Raw genomic sequence first — 19,859 nt, 5'->3', positions numbered from 1 at the left:
ATTTTTTTTTTTCTAAGTGAAACTTATACGTTTCAATAATTATGTAATAATTGCATGTTAATAATAATAGAATTAGTATTATAACAAAAAAAAAATAACATAATTAATCTCTTAATTATAACACAGAAAATATACAGTCTAACTCAAATTGATATTTTTATAGAGAGTATAAAAATACTAATCATTCTGTCAATAATAATTGACGGTCCATATCATAACTTGTATTAAATTTTGTTAGTCAAAATAATTTTTTTATAAATGAAAAACTCTAATTTCAAATAACATCATGTTAAAACAATAAAAACATATGATATACATATTAAAACAATAAAAATAATTATTTTCATTCATCCCATATTCCACTCTAACTTCTAAAATTTGATTGTAGTTTTAACAATTTTATATGTTTTTATAATTAAGAAATATAAGATTTTTAATACACTGGTCTAAGCATGTGTGCTATCCCATTATCATTACAAACTTTGTGATTTAGTCAAATGGGTTGGTGTATTAAAAACATAGATTTTTTTTTTTAATTTTTTAATTTTGGGTAATATTAGGTAAAAGCAAATATCTTATCCCACTTTTAAGTGAAACACCATCTATTGAATAAATCCAATAATATATAATTTATTGTATATTATGTAAAATTGAATTTCTTAACTAAAAAATATGCATAGTGCTTTGACTTTGGTCAAAGTAACATATTTTGATATCAATTTTAATTAGTGACAATAAAGATAATTTAGTTCTTGAATCATTCTTGATAAAGATATTCATATTATTGAATTTAGAGACAGTTTATTTTTAAAAAAACAAACAAACATGTGGAATTCATTAGTACACTCAACAATTATTGAATGGGATAATTATGAGCACACTTACAAGTGCACCATTATTATATCTTTGCCATATTTTTGTAGCCCAAAGACACAACAATGACTATGTAGTCTCCTTTTGGTATATCAATTGAATTGTCTTTTCATTATTTATTTACTATTTTGGCAGGGTATCAATTGGCCATTCACATTTGGTACTTTACAATACCAAAAATATTCATGCATTTGGACTTTGCTTTTTTGTCTTGAAAAGTTGGAAGACAAATCAGTTTGTGGAGGTTATGATAGTTAGATGGGAATTCCACTTGGTTTTAAGTGCCCTCTTTGGCCTACCAAAATGGTGCATAATTTACTATAAAGTTAGTCTTTCTTAATGCAATGACATTATATATACATACTATGCTTTAGTAATGTGTTAATATTATTGTTTTTGTAACTAGCTTTTAAATGTTAAGTTCTAGCTGGATTTTTAAAGACAAAATTTAGTAAATAAGATTATATATTAATATGGAATTATGATTCAAATCATAATAGAGATAATATATCATTCAAGAATTTAATAAATTATGAAACAAGGAAGTCGATAACTAATATCTCAAACTCCAACATTGTATCAAATAATAGAATATAAATAATTTTTAAATAAGTGTAAACTAGTATGAAAAGGCTAATTTATTAGTTATATATTGTATCTTAATATTATTGTTGTTATTATTATCATTATTATTGATGATTAAAAAGAATTTTTAGTAACTAAAAACTAACTTTGTATTATGTATCTTTAAAGTTAACTTAAAAGCGTTGTAAAATGAAAAAAAATGCTCTCACTGAACGATTTTTCTCTGCTTGACAAAGGCAAGGCGTCGCCGTGCGTAGATGACGATCGCTCGACCAAGAAGGTGAGAATAAAGGAATGTCCCGACCGGCTGCAATTGACGGAAGAGGACGTTGGTGCCACAACCTTGGGCGAAAATGGGGAAGAAGCTAGTGACATGGACTTGACATAATCGGAAGATGAGGGGCAGAGCAAGGGACTCTACGAGTGTTGGGAAAGCAATTGGGTGTCCTTTAAGGACAAACTTACTAATGCAAAATTGATAGAGAGTAAGGTTATCGATTTCGAAATTAGAGAAGATGATGTGATATTGGCATCGAATGGGGGAATATCCGATAGTGTTATTCTCAGATAGGGTTCAGAATTACCTGACTCAATCTATGAGGAACTTGGCGGTCATCCATATTTTGAGTAGAGCCATCGGTTACCGACCCCTCTTCAACCGCTTACAAAGCCTCTAGCGGCCTGGGGGAATGTTCAAACTGGTCGATATGGAAAATAACTTTTTCCTGGCAAAATTTACTGACCCCAACGATTATTCACATGCACTGACAGGGGGACCACGAGTCATCTATGGACATTATTTGACGGTGCAACCATAGACTGCCTCCTTCTTAGTCGATGGTGACCACCTCACATTTGGTGGTCGTTTGTGTACGCTTTTTAGGGTTGCCTATCTAGTATTATCACAAAGGGGTGTTGAGAGCCATTGCTAAAACAGTTGGTTCGCTGGTGAGGATAAATTATAACACAAAGTCAATAAAGAGGAGGAAATTTGTGCGTCTGGCCGTCTCGATGGATCTCACCAAGCCTTTATTCTCCAAAATTCAGATTGAGGGGCACCTTCAATGGGCGGAATATGAAGGGCTTCCAATGATTTACTTTGAGTGTGGTTGTTATGAACATCTCTGAGAATAGTGCACGAGGCAAGCAACGGAAGCTCTGACTAATGAAGCCCCTGGAGTAGAAGGAAAGAACCAACATGCGCCACCCCAGAGGCAGTAGACGGAGGAAAGTTTGGACCTTGGATGCAGGTGACGAGGCGGGGACAGAGGAACAACAAAAAAAGAAACAGCTCTGTAAAACGGAATGATTCCAGATTTACTGGCTGCAACAGGTCGGGATCCAGATTTGAGCTGATTGCGAAGATTAGGGAAGAAGATAATAGCAATACGGATTTGCATGCGGATTTGGAGGGATTAAGCAAGGGGGGAGTTAATGCTGATGAACGAAGAAGTAAAAACTCAGGAAACTTTGGTGAGGGGGTGGTTGATGTGGAACAGAACTTAAATAAGAGGAAGGAATTAAAAAGAAGTAAGGTTGGGGGGGGGGGGGGGGGCTGGGTTACAGCATGCGAACAAGGCCCTCGTACCACGCCTAAAAGCCCAAGCCCAGCATTGACTAGAGCGCCAAGGGTGAGGCAGCCCGAAGCAGGTAGCCCAGTGAGGGGAATATGGCTCTCCCAACTGGTCCTGACCCGACGGCCTCGATCCATTATGATCCAACACACTTTGACCCGAGCAAGCACTCGGTTATTCGGATCGAAGATCGGGGCACAATGATCTCCCAAGCCGACCCAACCAAAATCAAGGAGGCCGATGGTCTTCGGTCGGGCTCTCACACTTAGAGGATGGTCTGGCCATCGGATCAGTAGCGCTCAGGTATCCGAATGAGCAAAACATCACGTCGGGACCATAAAGTAAGAAGGAGGCGCGAGGAATCCCTGGACGCATCGACATTTTTGGCGGCTAAGATCCTGGGGTGTGCACGAGTAGGATCGAGTGTGGTTGATGGTCTGACAACAGTCGAAACGGAGGCCAACCATGCTATTGTTAACTATTAATCTTGGTTGGGTTAGGATTTTGTTCTTTCTTTACCAATTTTTATATAGATTTAAGACTTCTTGCTTATAATTATGAAGGTGCAGTGAATCCTAACGTCAGCTGCATTCTTTAATCGTTTGCTCGACAATATAGACTGTCAATTCTTGCTCTGATGGAGTCGTACTTTTTTGGTGATAAAGCATATCGCATCATTGGCCACCTTGGTACGAATTTTTCTCATTAGATGGAAGCCTATGGTTGATGTGGAACAGAGCTTAAATAGGAGGAAGGAATTAAAAAGAAGTAAGGTTGGGGGGCTGGGTTACAGCATACGAACAAGGCCCTCGTACCACGCCTAAAGGCCCAAGCCCAGCATTGACTAGAGCGCCAGGGGTGAGGTAGCCCGAAGCGGGTAGCCTAGTGAAAGGAATATGGGTCTCTCAGCTGGTTCTGACCCGACGGCCTCGATCACGGCTTTAAAACTTAATAAATGATAAAATAGTATTTTATGAATTAATAGATATGTATAATTAATTAAGATTGCTAATGGAGCCTGAAACTGATGTATTTATTGGTCTGTTTCTGTTTGATATATTTTACAGCTTTGAATACAGTATAGTATCCGATTATTTATTCTGTGGTTCCGTATGCATGAATAACTGTTTGATCTATTATAGTTTGAGTTATTGTGAACCCGATGTTGTGTTGTCTTGTTTTGTGTGTGTTGCTGGTTTACGTATTTATGTTGATTGGGTAATTGAGACTAAAAAAAAATAGGGATGGTATGTGAATTTATAAGTGGATAAGTCGGCAGTCTCACTAGATATCCTGGGAGATGGTTGACGGAATGGGTCCATAGGGAACCCTACCGGGAACGTGGTCTCTCATATAGGACGGGGTATGGAGACTTTATGTGTTTTGACACCCATACCGGATGGGGTATGGGGACGACCCGTTTCACCCTCATACCGGACGGAGTATTAAGGTTTATGATTTTGGCGCCCATACCGGACGGGGTATGGAGACGGCTCTGGAATTCAGTTATTAATGTGAATGGTTCACGTGTAGCGGGGACTCCCTATGGATCCCCATGGATACTAGTATGGGGACGGCCCGTTTCACTCTCATACCGGATGGGGTATTGAGATTTATGATTTTGGCGCCCATACCGGATGGGGTATGGGGACGGCCCTGCAATTAAGTTATTAATGTGAGTAGTTCACGTGTAGCGGGGACCTCTTATGGATCCCCATGGATACTAGTAGACTGATAAAAGAGAAAAATTTTTGTCTGATTATTGAAATACAAAAGCATGATATGTGTTATGTTGCAGAGTGTGCGTGATCTTATGATATTTATGATGTAATTATTTTCATAAATTGTTTTCATGAATCTCACCGAGGTAGGTGGACAGTAAAGAGTTTTATTATTGATAAATGAGTTTATTATAAATTATGCTTCATTGGTCGTTTTCGTTTTCTACCAACCTTTACTTCTGTGACAGTGAAATAATGTGATATCTTTAGTGGGCTAGTGTAGTTCATTTCAGATCAGGAGGATTTGGTTCCCGAGCCCGTTCTGCAGGAAGACGGCGAGTAGAAACCAAAGAATTTATTAGTTTTCCTTACAGCAGTCATTCATAGTATTTTCTTTAAATTAGTTTATTCTTTCGTACTTTAATTCGTTTTGGTTATTGTGTAAGGGATGTTAATCATAATCTATTTTATTTCGCTTCCGCACTTAGAATAAATATATACGCATTTTCTTTTAATTTCTGGGGCTGTTACAATAAAATTTAGTATTATTCAAGTAATCTACAAATATTAACTAATAAAAGAATTCTCACATAAAAACTCATGTATCTTAAGCAAATATTTCATAAAAAGAAAGTTCGGAAATTTGTTTGCAAACTTAAAATTTTAAAAATTCAATTTACTCTTTTTTTTTGAATGTCCTAAACTTTGAACCGACAATAAATTTATAATAATATTATTATTATTATTTATTATTATTATTATTATTATATTAGTGTAGCTTGCAGTAAATCTATATTAGCTTTCTACATTTTCCTACTAATATTACAATACATCACAAGATATAATTTGGTTGCATACTAACTAGAATTTATAAGTGTTGTAACTAGTATTAATATATTAACTGTCAAATTATAATTTGTGAAAACTATTACAGTTTAAAGGTACCAATACTTAATTTTTCTTTATTATAGCATTCTTAACTTGAATGTTATTGGGTTACACTACTTGTACGTAGATATATATATATATATATAGAGAGAGAGAGAGAGAGAGAGAGAGAGGCATTATATTTATGATGGGGATGAGACGTGAGCATGAGTTGGATATTTGAGGTTGAGAAGGTCATTATGGTATTTGGAAATCCAGCCTTCTATTATCTTCACTTCGGTTTCTCTTTGCATCACCAACCAATCCGGATCAGACTTCTTATTTGCCGGTTGAATATCCAAGCAATGGGATCCTGCGTATATAAATTAAATATTACATATTAGTATAATTATCAGACTTTCTATATATATATATATATATATGTGGATGCATTATATTTCAGTACCTTTTCTTTTAACTTTATTTAATTTGAAATTCCCACAAAAAAAAATATTATGTGCCTCATTAGGTACGCACTGATGTGAGATATAATATATTATCTATATAGAGAGAGAAGGTTATACGTATACATATATATACACACTCAAAATATATAATCAATGTACCTTTCTCTGCATAGACTGCAACAACACTATCCGATATGTTTTTCAATACCCTAAAAAGTAAACAATGAAAAGTTAATCAAATTAATATCCTTGGGTTGAAGTACAGGAAAAGCAATCTGAACATGACTGCATGTTACTCGTATATATACATATATATGTACGAAGAAGAATTAGTTATGTTTGTGAGTTTATTTCGTATACATCTTGTTGCTTGCTTACCCTCCCGCACTGTAAGGATCTCTGAGTCCATTGGAGAAGATGATGTTGCTGCCAAATCTGTGGAGAATCAATTTCAAGTCCTGCCAATTCATGAAAGACAAGTCTAATTACGCTTGAACATTAATTATGTTGTTAATGTATTTTGATTATATAAATTTTTAAAAAATATTTATGACATATTTTAGAAATATTAAGAGAAAGATATTAATATTTAATTTATATAAAGGTGTATAAAAATAGTCGATTTAGTTATATTTATTTAATCATGTTAAATTTTATATTTTTTTATTTTATATTATTGTAGAAATATTTTATTTTTTCAAAAAATTAAACTAGGGCAAAAAAAGAGTATGACAAATTAAGAGTCATACTAGTGTTTCCCAATATTTATGGAAGTGATAACATAAAGTGTATGAACTAGTCTCTTTGATTTATATATATATATATAGGGATAATAACTATATATGTGTATGCATGTGTGTTTATGCGTGTAAAGTTGAAAAAAAGAAACATACATGGCCTCCATAGTAAGTTGTCACCCAATGAGGTTGAGGGCGGACCCCAAACAAAGTCTTGCATTTGTTTATGAAGGTGTTCATATTGAATGATGCCGGTTGAAACATGGTGTCTTTCTCATGTCCTATGGGCATCACCATCTCTGTACATGACTGCATATGTATATACACACATCAAATCAAATTATATATATATATATATATATATGATTTGATATATATAACTCAACGCTTGCTTACGAGCGGATTAATCATGTGGAACCAAATAACTATTTTTACTGCATATATTCTTATTCCCATTTCAAAACCTGAAAAACCCTATAATAAACAATCAAGAGAATTGAAGTAAAAAAATGTGTATATGTATATATATATATATATATATATGTAGGTATATTAAGAAGAGGGTTGACCTGCCATCTCCAAGCGAGATTTTCACTTGTATTGTAATTGAATAGATCCATGTCATAGCATGAGGATTGTCCCATGTAAGCAACTACACCTGCAAATATTCGGCCAAGTAAATCTCTTCCTTTGGCTTCTCCTTCATCAATTCCGCCGCATACGACGCCAACCGGCAGCGTTGCCGGCGAATTGTATTGAGCTGCATCCGCATATAACGAGTCGAGGTAGTCTTTAAGATCAAACGCCTTCTTCAGGGGACTGAATCTCAAACCAATTCACAATTATATAGATACATCAATTCAATGCACCAATTATTTCCCAAACCCACATATTATACATTACATATTTTTGTATATATATTCGTACTTGCAAGTTTTGAATTTAGTGCTGAGGATTGAGAGGCCCTCAGGCTTGGAAGCTATTCTATCAATTTCACCCCATGATTTTCGTATTGTATTGTAGCAACTCTCACTGGTTTCCTGGATGAAGATTATCATATAAAATGAATGATTGATTAAAACTACATATAGGAAAATTGTTTAACTAATTTAAAACGTACTTTAAAATCCTTGGAGACAATGGAATAGTAACCGGCTTTCGCAGCAAGACCATCAAAGTAAAGAACAGGAGCAGATGAAGCTAAAGCTCCAAGTGCCACATGGGGATATTTGAGCCGAAACCACGCTGCAAGCACTGCAAAATTCATGAAAGCATTTTGTTAAATTCTTACCAGCAATATTTTTTTTAACTGTTATATTTATGTTAGATTTTTCTGCAAATTCTTATGATTTTAGTTAGAAATATTTAATAAGCTAATAGATCATCATGTTCTTTTCGTTCTTAATTAACTGATATTGAATTCCATCTCTTAATATGATAGTACGAAGAGAATTTCGACAAGTTCAGATAAGTACTTACTTCCTCCGTATGAGCCACCGATGACGATTATTGGAGAATCGTGGGCAGATAACTTCTTCTTAATATGTAAGAGAATAGCAGCATAATCAGCAATAGCTTGGGCTGAACTCAAATAACCGAGAGTACTAGCATTCCTCAATGCATCTTTTCCGGATCCAAATGGCATTGACTTTCCATAGTAGCGATGCTGTGATGCATATTGGCTATATATCTACTTAGTTTTTTACAATCAAATCAATATATCACATATCTAACAATGAGAATTTATTTGGCCTGAGCTTCATGGAACTTATTTGAGATATTGTTCTATCGTAAATTTACTATACAAGTAAGAAACTATTTTAACTATAACTGATATTCAAGAGCTTTTTCTCCAACGATGAATATATAAATTTCGATGTACGTACACGTACCTCTAAGTATACGATGAGGGCTTTAAAACGGGGGGCATTATCTCGTGGAAATCCAATGGATAAAGCATCATCAAGAGCCTCCTCAGCACCAAGATAAGCGAAAATTGGAGCAGTAGAATTGGCACCAGCCCAATAATTAAAATCCATAACATATCTTTGGCAAAAAATTGTATGACTTTCTGGTCTGTGATTGAAATGATCAAGTGTCTGAGAGTAATAAAATTTTGCAACACTTTCCGAAGAAATTGATGTTAATTTCTTACTTCTCAAAGCTCCAAGTCTCGGAATCTTACTCCCCTCTCCTATGGATAAAACAAGTGATGATGAGAAAATTAGCAGCACATATATAACACACTCCATTACTTTACTACCCAGATGATCTTAAGAATACCTGCACTTAATGCCTTTCTGTACATACATATATATACTCTTCACCAACTTTTGGATTGTGTTATCTCATACTTAGTCATCAATGTTATTGTGATTGTTATTATTATTATTATTAGTTAATTCATATACAGTTAGGTGGTGTTGACGTGTTATTAATGGTGTAAACTTTGCTTTTTATATTGGATCATTCTTGTTAGAGAGATTAATTATGTCTATCTCTTTATTTTAAAGAAAAAATTTAGTATATTTATTTATTTAATAGTTATAATTATTTTTCATTGATTATTTGTAGGGAAACTTAATTTTTAATTGTACATAAAATTCTTCAATAATAAATTGTAGTTGTGCCTTTTACGGCTTTAATCAATCAAGTCATTATATTCTTTGGACACAAGATAGTAATTGAGTTCTTGTACTCGAGCTTTTGAAATTTAACTTCAAAAGGATTTGATCTTAGTTGAACTACTGGGCTTAAACTTTGGAGTTTAAGATAAAGCCCAGTAAAATCAGATTAATGGTGTGATAATATATTGGTCGAACACCCAAGAAGAACTTTGAAGAATTCAGCCTCAAACTATATATGTCCATTGATGTACTGGAAATTGATTTTGGGGTAAGGTGTAAAAAGGATAAAATTGGAGGCTCAGTAGAATTGAAGGAAACTGAAAAGATCTTTTCACTGTAAAAAGGTCTATTATGTGTGTGTGTGTGTGTATAAGGCTACATAATATATATATATATGTATTGTGCATCTTGTTTCATGCCATCATCAACTTAAGGGGCAAAGGGGTTTTCCAGCACATAAAATAAAGTTAGTTTCCTAATTATGGTTTAAATATGTATTTATTATAACTAATTTGTCTTTAACTCGAAATACAATACATGACTATAAATACAAATCTAACATGCAGCCTAAGGAGCTTTGTTGTCAAGAACTTTGCTGGTAAGTTTAGCATTGTACTCTGCAATCCAAAGTTCTATGATCTTTATCTCTTTGTCTCGTTGAGCAACCAACCATTGAGGGTCATTATTCGGGTCAGGAGTTTGTAAATCCGCACAGTGAGCACCTATAGATATAACCAGTTCATAATCAGTGCACCAAGACATAGTTTTCACCTTCTATTAGTTTATAAAAATAACTACACATGCAAGATGTATGAGCCCACACCTTCATTTGTATATATAGCCAAGATGCTATCAGATAAGTCTTGTAAAACTCTGTCATTGCCGCCAACATAAAATTGAATTAATAAGAAAGTGTAAAAATCATATCATAAGACTTTAGAAATTTTTAACATCTTACCCTCCGGAACTGTATGGATCTCGTAGACCATTGGAGAATATTATGTTGCTTCCAAAGTTTGATAACACAGATTTTATATCCTGAAGATATTAATTACTAGAAATGAGAAATACATGAAGTGAAATTTATATATTAATAGCAATAGAACTAATAACACTCTATCCTTTTAATGACAACATATGTAGATTTATATAGTCAGATTCAAACTTCTTATACCTTTATAGAGAAATGTAAAAATATTATTCTTGACAAAAATTCATCTCATTGAGATTTTGAAAAAAGTGAAATAGATTATGAGGAGAAATATGTATGTATGTATGTGTATATATATATATGTAGCTCAAACTTACATGGCCACCAAATTCTGTTGTAACCCAATTAGGCCTGGGTGTGACGCCAAAAAGTTGAATGCAGTCCCTGGTGTAGTTGTTAATGTCAAAAGGATATGCTTCAAACATGGTGTCATTAGGTCCCCACCCAATAGGCATCACCATCTCCGTACATTTCTGTGATATCGTATGTATAAGTTCACACATTGGTATCTCATACAACTTACATATTATATATATATATATATTACAAACTCTAATTGCACTTTCTTCTACCTCTCTCTCCTATTTTTTTTCCAATTTCAACTTTCTTAAGATCTGTTTGAAGATTAATTGGCAGCACATTTTAAAATTCCATTCGTTTTGTGAGAGCTTACAATATATTTTTTAATTCTATTTGAAATTATTTCAAATCTCAAGTTTATTATTAAAAGAAATATAAGGTGAATATGGTAGTATGATTTTTCCACTAAGTTTGAACTTATAGTATGCATTTGTGATACAAAGTTTTATCAAGATCTTCCCTGAAGTAGAAAATTCAAGAAATATTCTTAAAAATTTAATAGCTTCTTCTATCTTTTTGAGTCTTTAAACCGGTGTCTGACCAATCTGAAACCTATACATTAGCTATAAATTTAGACACAATTTTTAGTTTCTAATATTACTATTAAATATAAGAATATTTTTAATTAAGGTGCGCTCATGGAATTTTAGAATAAAACATTAATGATATCTTAATACTAGATTACATTCTTAAGACTTGAGCAGTAATCATTATCTTGTGTCTAACGTTCTCTACGTTATCTATTTTGATATCCAAACAAAAGATATAATTACATTGTTATATAATTATCAACAATATATATATAAAAGCACTGTATGATTAGTACCTGCCATTCCCACCCACTTTGGTTCGATGGCTTGAGATCAAACACATAAATGCATGAGTCTCCTCCAAAGCTAGCATTAAGTCCTTTAGCAATTGTATCAAGAATATATGTTTCTTGAGGTACTCCATCTATTGCTCTACATATAGTTCCAACTAAGTCATACGGGGGATTGTCGTACTGAGCAGAACTCATATAAGATAATTCTAAAAAATTTTTGAGTTGTCTCGACGAATTTAAAGACCTGAAGAGAAAAAATTAAAAAAAAAAAAAATCATATATAATAAATCAAAGATAACAACTATATATACACGTATATTATATTGTGATTTTAAATTAGTGACTAAAGTTTTGATTCTCGTATACATGCACGTGGCGAAGATATTGCTAAGGTTCATTAGACCATTTGTTTGAGCTGCAACTTTGTCAATTTCAAACCAGGACTCTCTTATAGTACTATAACAATTTTCACTAGTTTCCTGCACAGACAAAATACAAGGTAATGTAAGTATATATGTACATATTGACACAATCAATTTGATTGAAACAAAAAATTTAAAAAAAAAAAAAGAAAGAACCATGAGATAGTTACATAAATAATATGCTTGGGTGTAGAGTCATACTCTGAAATCCTTGGTGACAACTGCACCGTAGCCATCATGTGGTGTGATATCTTCAAAATAGAGGATGGGAGCAGAAGATGCTAAAGCCCCAATAACTATGTGTGGATATTTTAGACGGAACCAAGAAGCGAGCACTAGCATTATTTAAGTACATGCTTATGAGAATATTGTTGTTTGTACTAATTTATGTGCATTAAAACTATTTTTTTTTTTTTCTAATATGATAACAATGTAATATTAAATAATTTTATGTAGCTTACTTCCACCGTAGGATCCTCCAACAGCTATTACCGGAGAATTTTGTGCTGAAAGATTCTTCTTAATACATGTTATCAATTGTGCATAATCTGCTAATGCTTGCGCGGAGGTGAAGTATCCAAGGGTGCTAGTATCTTGAAATGATTTAGATCTATCTCCAAATGGCATTGAGTCACCGTAGTAGCGATGCTGCATCAAGGCATGGGATAATAAGAAAGACGAGTAAGCATTAGGTTAACATAGTAGTGACGTTGCATTAATATATAAATAATAGAAAAACGAGTAAAGATGAATTAGCAGATTTCATAAATATAATTGATTTATTTTATATTTATATTAAAAATTATAGAAACAAAATTTATAAAATATATCAGTATATGAAATGTTATAACTGATTACTTTTATTTCAAAAATAATTTTTTAAAAAGAAAAAGACTCAGTGCAATTTTAGATTAATATTACACACATTTTATAATGATATTAAATTATACACTATAAAAAATACAGAAAAATTATTAGAGTAAGTTCGAATGAATAAAAATATTATAAACACTAATTTTTAGTCGATAGATATTGATATTAATTTAAAAATAATAATTTTCAAAAACTATACAATTATAAATCTATTGAGTTAAAATAATAGTATTAATTTTATAAGTTTGAACTTGTAGTAACACTATGCAAAAAATACTACGTTTGTTCCGATCTCCAAAACCTGACCATTAATTATAATCAATTCAAGAAAACCTTTAAAACTCAGCCTTATGCAAAGTGGATCATAGTACCTCAATATAGAGCAGGAAAGCTTTAAAGCGCGAAGCAAGTTCAACGATAAATCCAGCGTAGGCAGCAACTCCTTCAATAGGAGCCTCATCGCCCGTGTAGACGAAGATAGGCGAGGTGGTGTTTGCACCACCCCAGTACTTAGAGTTGATAATATATTTCTGCTTGAAGGTCATGTTACTTTCTGGTTTGAAGCCGAAATGATCAAGTGTCTGTGTGTAATTGAAAACAAGAAAATCGGGTGGGAGCTGATCGTAGCCAGACATTGTTTTCACCGATCTTTTAGCCGTAGTACCAGAAGTATATGTCAATCCCATGCCATATCTTGTAGCCGAAGGACTGGCTGCTGATACGCATGTTAATGTTATTGTGGCAAAAAGAACAATTGAGATCATGAGCAGTTGACGTGAAAGCTTGTTTTTCATTTTTGAGTTGCAGAGATCGTAAGCATATATGAATATCGGCCTGTGGGTTAATTGATCGGTGGATAAATATAAGTAGTTTGTTTTGCATTTTCTTGGAGATGGGATTCGTAAATTTCCAAGCTCTTGTTTTGTACTTATACATACACATTCATTCTTATGGATGTATTGTTTTAAAATTAATTAAGCCGGCTTATTTACATGATCCCACTTAATTAAACTTGACAAAAGATTTATACATGGATCTTATAATAATATATGTATATTGTGTATTTACAAACCTTCATTAAATTTAATAACAAATTAGAGAGATAACTAATATAACAATGTCTATTAATTTATTATGTTTAATATTTATATATAATCAGGAGAATAAGTATGCCTTATATACCATTTAGGGTTTAATGAAGTTGTGGAAATTTGTCCTCCTTTTCTTGATCTAACCCTGAATATCATTACAAGTAGAATTGACAAATTCTAGCTTCAAGTAGCCAAAGAAAGCACCAATATAATCTGAATTTCAATTAAGAAATTGAAGAAGTTTAATTACTTAATGATTAATTATAATTAACTAATTCATCTGTATCTGATTGGATTGTTAATTCTGTTTGGATTCAAGTGATATCTTAGATAATTTACATAAATCAAAATAAATAAATAAATAATATCCCATTCTCAACTTTTTTTTTTTTTTTTAAAAAAAGAATAAATAAGACACATCTATGTAATTAATTTTTGCGAATTGGACAAGCAAATTATATAATTCGAGCTCATGAACCGATCATATTTGAATGTCTACTTTCTAACAGGCTTCTTAGCAAGTAACTTTGTGCTATATTTAGCTCCGTACCCTGTAATCCAAGATTGAATGATGCTTACTTCTTTCTCCCGCATGGCGACTAACCAGTCAGGATCGGTTGAGTAAGGAACTTGAAGATCTAAGCAGTGAGCACCTGAAAAGCATTATTAAACATTAGTTAATAGTTTACAAATTGTAAAATGATCCTAAGACAATGGGGATATATAAAAACATAGTTTTACTTTTTATTTTCCAAATTCATATATATAAATAAAAACGTAGTTGTTCGATACTCGTACCTTTTTCAGTATGGATAGCAACCACGGTATCGGATATGTTCTCTAGAACTCTGATATATTTTTAAAGGAAAAAAAAAACAGGTCATGGAAAAAGGAAACAACCAAGTAAGATTGATATGAGATGGAAAATAATAAAAGTTGCCAGAGAGTTTACCCTGCAGAACTATATGGGTCTCGCAAGCCATTGGAGAAGATTATATTGCTAGCAAAGTTCCCTAGTACAGACTTTATATCCTGAAGATATTTACAATAACTGTAAGTGGTATTTACTCGGAATGAAAATTAATTATTCGAGTTCGTTACATACTCTTAGAATATCTTAAAAAATGTTAGACATATAAAATAAAACAAAAGGAACTGATGAACAGGAGAAACTTACGTGGCCACCATATTCTGTTGTGATCCAGTGAGGTCTGGGCTCGATGCTGAAACGTTGTCGGCAGCTGTTGGTGTAGGCTTTGATGTCAAAAGGACTTGCTTCAAACATTGTTTGGTTAGCCTCCCATCCAATTGGCATTACCATCTCAGTACATGTCTAAGAGATCAGATTAAATAGAATTGGAGTAAATTTTCAAGAACAAACAAAATTACACCTGATTATATATATTAAGGTATATATACCTACCTGCCATCCCCAACCACTATGGTTGCTAGGCGTCGATTGATATAAATTGTAGCATGAAGAAGTAGCAGCAGCAGAAGTATTTAGTACTCTACTGATTCTGCCAAGAATATCTGTGCCTGCTGGAGCTTCATTAATGGCATTACATACGGTGCCAATTCGATCTCTCGGAGGATTATCATACTGAGCTGCACTCATATAGATGCTGGATAACCAATTCTTGACCTCTCCTGATGAATTCAAAGGCCTTAAACAAAAATTTTAATTAGAAAAATGTCAAAAAAAGATCGATGTGAATAAATTAGCATGATATAGATATATATAAATTTAGTTAAACATTAATTACGTGCAAGTGTTGAAGATTTGGCTAAGCTTGGTTAGACCATTTTCTTCAGCTGCAACTCTGTTGATTTCGGACCATGAGTCTTTTATAGTGTTGTAGCAGCTCTCACTGTTTTCCTTTACAGCCAAATATATAAACATATATATACACCAATATCTGTACATGACATGCACATATAAATAAGTAATGTACGGTTTTAGAGTCTTACTTTAAAGTCGTTGCTGACAACTACACCATAGCCATCATGTGGGGTTATGTCTTCAAAGTAGAGAATTGGAGCAGATGATGCCAATGCCCCAATAACAATATGCGGGTATTTTAGGCGAAACCAGGAAGCAAGCACTGCATCATACATTTATATCTGTGTAATCAACATTCATAACATATATCTAAAGAGAAATATAAATAAATTGTGAGTTTGAGTCAATCTATGTTCGTTATATTCTATTTTATTATCATTGATGAATGTATAAATACCTACTAATAAAAAAAGAAATATAAAGGATAGATTGCTTACTTCCGCCATAAGATCCCCCAAAAGCAACAACAGGCAAATGCTGAGCTGAAAGATTCATCTTAAGATTCGTAATAAGCTCTGCATAATCCGCTAATGCTTGTGCAGATGTAAAGTATCCAAGAGTATTGGCATCTTGAAATGAATTATCTCCAAACGGCATCGACTCACCATAATAACGATGCTCAATATAAACAAGCAAAGCCTTAAACTGTTTAGCAAGATTAACCAAGAACCCACTGCCAGAAGCATCGTACTCAATGGCTTGCTCGTCGCCGGTGTAGACAAAGATTGGATAACTGCCTTTGTTGCCACCCCAGTAATCCCAATTCACCAAGTACTTGTGTTTGAATGTGTTGTAACTCTCTGGTTTATAACTGAAGTGATCCAGTGTCTGCGTATAATAATATGCTTTGAAACCTGCTGGTAATGACACATTCACATCATTTTGTGAAGATAATTCCCTAATTGATCTTAAAGCCCAGGGACTGGTAGCTGATATGCACACTACTTTAATCAAAACCACGTATACACATGCAGTTAAAACCTTCAATTGTAACTTGTCTGCCATTTTTATTGATCTTCTCTTCTCGTACTTTCAAGGATCAATATATACATATATATGTGTTTGTGTGTTTGGAGTCTGTTGAGTTACGTACGTGGGTAATGGAGTAATTCAAAAGCAAGTTTAGATTAAAGTGACTTCTAGTTGTATCATCATAACAATATTTGATTCCGAATGAATAACAAGTAATCTCAAATATACATCTTCTACTTTCAGTCATTTAACATAAGTAGAATTCTTTTGAGTTATGTTTCTTACTTTCTTTCGCCGCTACGTCAGGTTCCTAGCTTTATCTCTTTTAAATAAAGAACCCTTTTAAACAGTTATTTTTACAGCAGTAAAGTATTCTGAAAATTGAATACCTCATCGATATGTATTGACATATATCGAATATTAATACCAGTATCCAACTAAGCCTTATTTTCTAAATAACCAGGAAAATTAAAAAAAGAGGAGAGTATGGAAGTTGTTAGTTTTACAGCTTTATCTTTAAATCAGAAGCACAAAACAAAAGCAAGTAAAAATTCCCAGATCAAAGTTATAGAACAAACGAATTCGGAACAAAAGAACCCCAAAATCTCAAATTAAATTTACGCACACAGATTGAAGAATTCCAGAGAAAGAGAAGGAAAGAAGTATACTGTTAGCAAGCCACTGCCCTTGGTCCCTTCATTTTCTTCCCTTTCTTTTTGCAGCCCCAATCCCTTTTCCACTCTCAACATGATTTTCTGTTTCTCTTCCTCACCTCTCTGTCGACTCCACTCTCTTCTTCTCTTTTTTCTTTTTTTCTTTTTTTTTCCTTGTTCTTTTTCGATTCCTCTCTTTGCGCTGCTCCTTCATCTTGTCGCTCAGCCACCTAACTCTGCTGCTTTTTTCTGCTTCCCTTCACGCCACATCGAGTCACGGTCATCATCGTCGTCATCATCATCTTACCTAACCTTTTCCTCTCTTGACGAACGAAGAAGAGGGTCGGAAGCCCTTCCCAAAACGGCGTCATTTGGAGTAGGCCAATTCAGAGAAGCCTTTGTTTCGAGCCTGGCACGTTGAGAATAAAGGGAAAAGGAAAATGGGCTTAGTCCTTACGCCTGGCCGGAGAGGAGTAAAAGGCAAAGCAAATGGGGTGGACTTTTCTTTTGGGCTTGACTAATTGATCCTTTAGAATTTTGACATAAAGCATTTTAGATTTTGAACATTATTTATTCACACAGACATAAGTTTTAACTGTAATAATATATTTTAATTATATGTGTACATATATATATATATATATATGTTGAAAGCTTTCTCTAATTATGTGTGAACTGTAATCATATATTTTAATTATATATGCACATGTACAGTGTAGTGTGGTATGATAATATCAGAATATGATAATGATAAAGTTATATTATGTTTGAAAATATTAGGTATTGATAATTATAATTATTTTTATTTAAATTAATATGATGATATCATCGTATATTTAATTAAATTATTTTTTTGTGTGATTATGTAATAATAAATAAATAAAGATAAAAAAAATAGAACTTTGGGTGCATAAGGAGATCAAGAAGCAGCAAATATATATATATATATAATTAAATAAATTAGCGAAATAAAAAAGAAGTTCAAGTGGTACCATTGCATATATATAAATATATGTAATTAAATAAACGAAATTAAAGAAAAAATAAAATTATTTTTGTATATTCTTATTTTTTAATTATTTTTGTATATTTCTATTATTTATATTATTTTTTTAGTTAATCTATGACAAATATGAGATTAAAAAAAATGGTGAGAATATAAATGGAAGCAAAATTTTTTACCACTGAATTCGATAGTTTGTAAAAATAAAAAAAAAATAATAATTTTAAGAACCATGCGAGAATAATAAAAAAATCATACCATATATTTAAAAGTAGATTCAAACAAAATAAAATTATTTTAATATTATAAGTTTTGCGATAAGAATAATATCTTAATTTTTGTACTTCCAAATTTCACATCTACTTATTCAAAAACTTAGTAGCAATGTCAATGAATATTTAACATTGTGATTATTATTGATCATCTACTCTGTTTTTTATATTAAAATAGGAATTATATTAAAATTAAAAGAATTCAAAATAAATAATAAAAAAATAAAAAATTATATCTTTAACTTTTATTTACAATTTTAATTTGTTTAAAAGTGCAACTTTAAATCTTATAAAAATTATAGAATTTTTCGTTTTCAAAATGTTTAATTTATAATGTTTGAATTAATAAAACATATAATTTAACTCATTAATTTGTTAATAAAGTTATAATAATTCAAATAAGATATAACTTATACGAAAAGAAATAATATTTTTTAACGCATAAATATTTTTAATTGGGATAAATCAACAAATTAAAAGATCAAATATAATTTTTTTTTACTAAGTATTGTCTTAATTTCTTATCAAATCCAATGCATGTGTTAAACTTGTATAAAAAAAATATGCATCTTATTTTCTAATTACTATTATTTTTTTAATAATTTAATTTGAATTAATAAAAACAGAAAAAATAGAATAGAATGATTAAAATATCTTATAAATTCGTGTACTAACTAATTTTTCTATCTAAATTTTTATATTATTTTTTATCAATTATAATCTTGTATTTATATTTAACTTTTAATGACATAAAATTTTTCATTACATTATTAGTAATATATTATAATTTTGATATTTTATTAATCACGTATTTAATTATTAATAATAAAAATTTTAAAGTACGTAATTAAAATAAACAAAAACGTGGAATAAAAAAATTAAATAGTATAGAGAGTTATGGAATAATTTGATATTATCAAATTTCAGCATATCATGTTTGATTTTCAAACAACGACCCAAACAGAAAATATAATTTGAGAAGAATTCAAAGCACTAAAATTTAAAAATTAAAAAAAAAAAAAAGAAAACGAAAAACAAAAGCAAGCGAGGTGGCATTCATGACTCGTCATGAAGCCTTTGTTATCTTGTAAATTAATAATTCATG

At 32.0% G+C, this 19,859-nt stretch overlaps 3 protein-coding genes across 4 annotated transcripts; all 3 read right to left on the bottom strand.

Annotated features, from left to right (window-relative positions):
• Nucleotides 1-5,719: 5,719 nt before the first annotated feature.
• LOC110815556 (uncharacterized) lies at nt 5,720-9,097 on the bottom strand. The gene is made up of 9 exons (XM_088213302.1): nt 8,717-9,097; nt 8,304-8,490; nt 7,945-8,078; nt 7,752-7,864; nt 7,394-7,643; nt 6,981-7,133; nt 6,466-6,545; nt 6,247-6,296; nt 5,720-5,993 (listed from the first exon to the last, which is right to left on the bottom strand). The coding sequence occupies exons 1-9, from the start codon at nt 9,074-9,076 to the stop codon at nt 5,824-5,826; spliced, it is 1,497 nt and encodes a 498-aa protein (XP_088069428.1). The 5' UTR covers nt 9,077-9,097; the 3' UTR covers nt 5,720-5,823.
• Nucleotides 9,098-9,891: 794 nt separating this feature from the next.
• Nucleotides 9,892-13,912, bottom strand: LOC110815555 (uncharacterized). The gene is made up of 9 exons (XM_022043386.2): nt 13,292-13,912; nt 12,509-12,695; nt 12,249-12,382; nt 11,992-12,104; nt 11,629-11,869; nt 10,760-10,915; nt 10,410-10,489; nt 10,275-10,324; nt 9,892-10,173 (listed from the first exon to the last, which is right to left on the bottom strand). The coding sequence occupies exons 1-9, from the start codon at nt 13,712-13,714 to the stop codon at nt 10,019-10,021; spliced, it is 1,539 nt and encodes a 512-aa protein (XP_021899078.2). The 5' UTR covers nt 13,715-13,912; the 3' UTR covers nt 9,892-10,018.
• Nucleotides 13,913-14,345: 433 nt separating this feature from the next.
• LOC110815554 (uncharacterized) lies at nt 14,346-17,909 on the bottom strand. 2 transcript variants are annotated; one of them, XM_022043385.2, is made up of 9 exons: nt 17,452-17,909; nt 16,292-16,708; nt 15,983-16,116; nt 15,778-15,890; nt 15,435-15,678; nt 15,189-15,344; nt 14,964-15,043; nt 14,810-14,859; nt 14,346-14,664 (listed from the first exon to the last, which is right to left on the bottom strand). In XM_022043385.2, the coding sequence occupies exons 1-9, from the start codon at nt 17,573-17,575 to the stop codon at nt 14,507-14,509; spliced, it is 1,476 nt and encodes a 491-aa protein (XP_021899077.2). In that variant the 5' UTR covers nt 17,576-17,909; the 3' UTR covers nt 14,346-14,506. The 2 variants fall into 2 exon arrangements, with proteins under 2 accessions (XP_021899077.2, XP_088069429.1); XM_088213303.1 differs by having other exon boundaries at nt 17,495-17,904.
• Nucleotides 17,910-19,859: the final 1,950 nt, after the last annotated feature.

Source organism: Carica papaya, chromosome 2 (genome assembly GCF_054855325.1).
Source record: "Carica papaya isolate Zhongbai chromosome 2, ASM5485532v1, whole genome shotgun sequence".
In the NCBI taxonomy this organism is placed as follows: domain Eukaryota; kingdom Viridiplantae; phylum Streptophyta; class Magnoliopsida; order Brassicales; family Caricaceae; genus Carica; species Carica papaya.
Note: the sequence above shows the minus strand (reverse complement) of the source record. Positions and strands in the feature narration are given on the sequence as shown.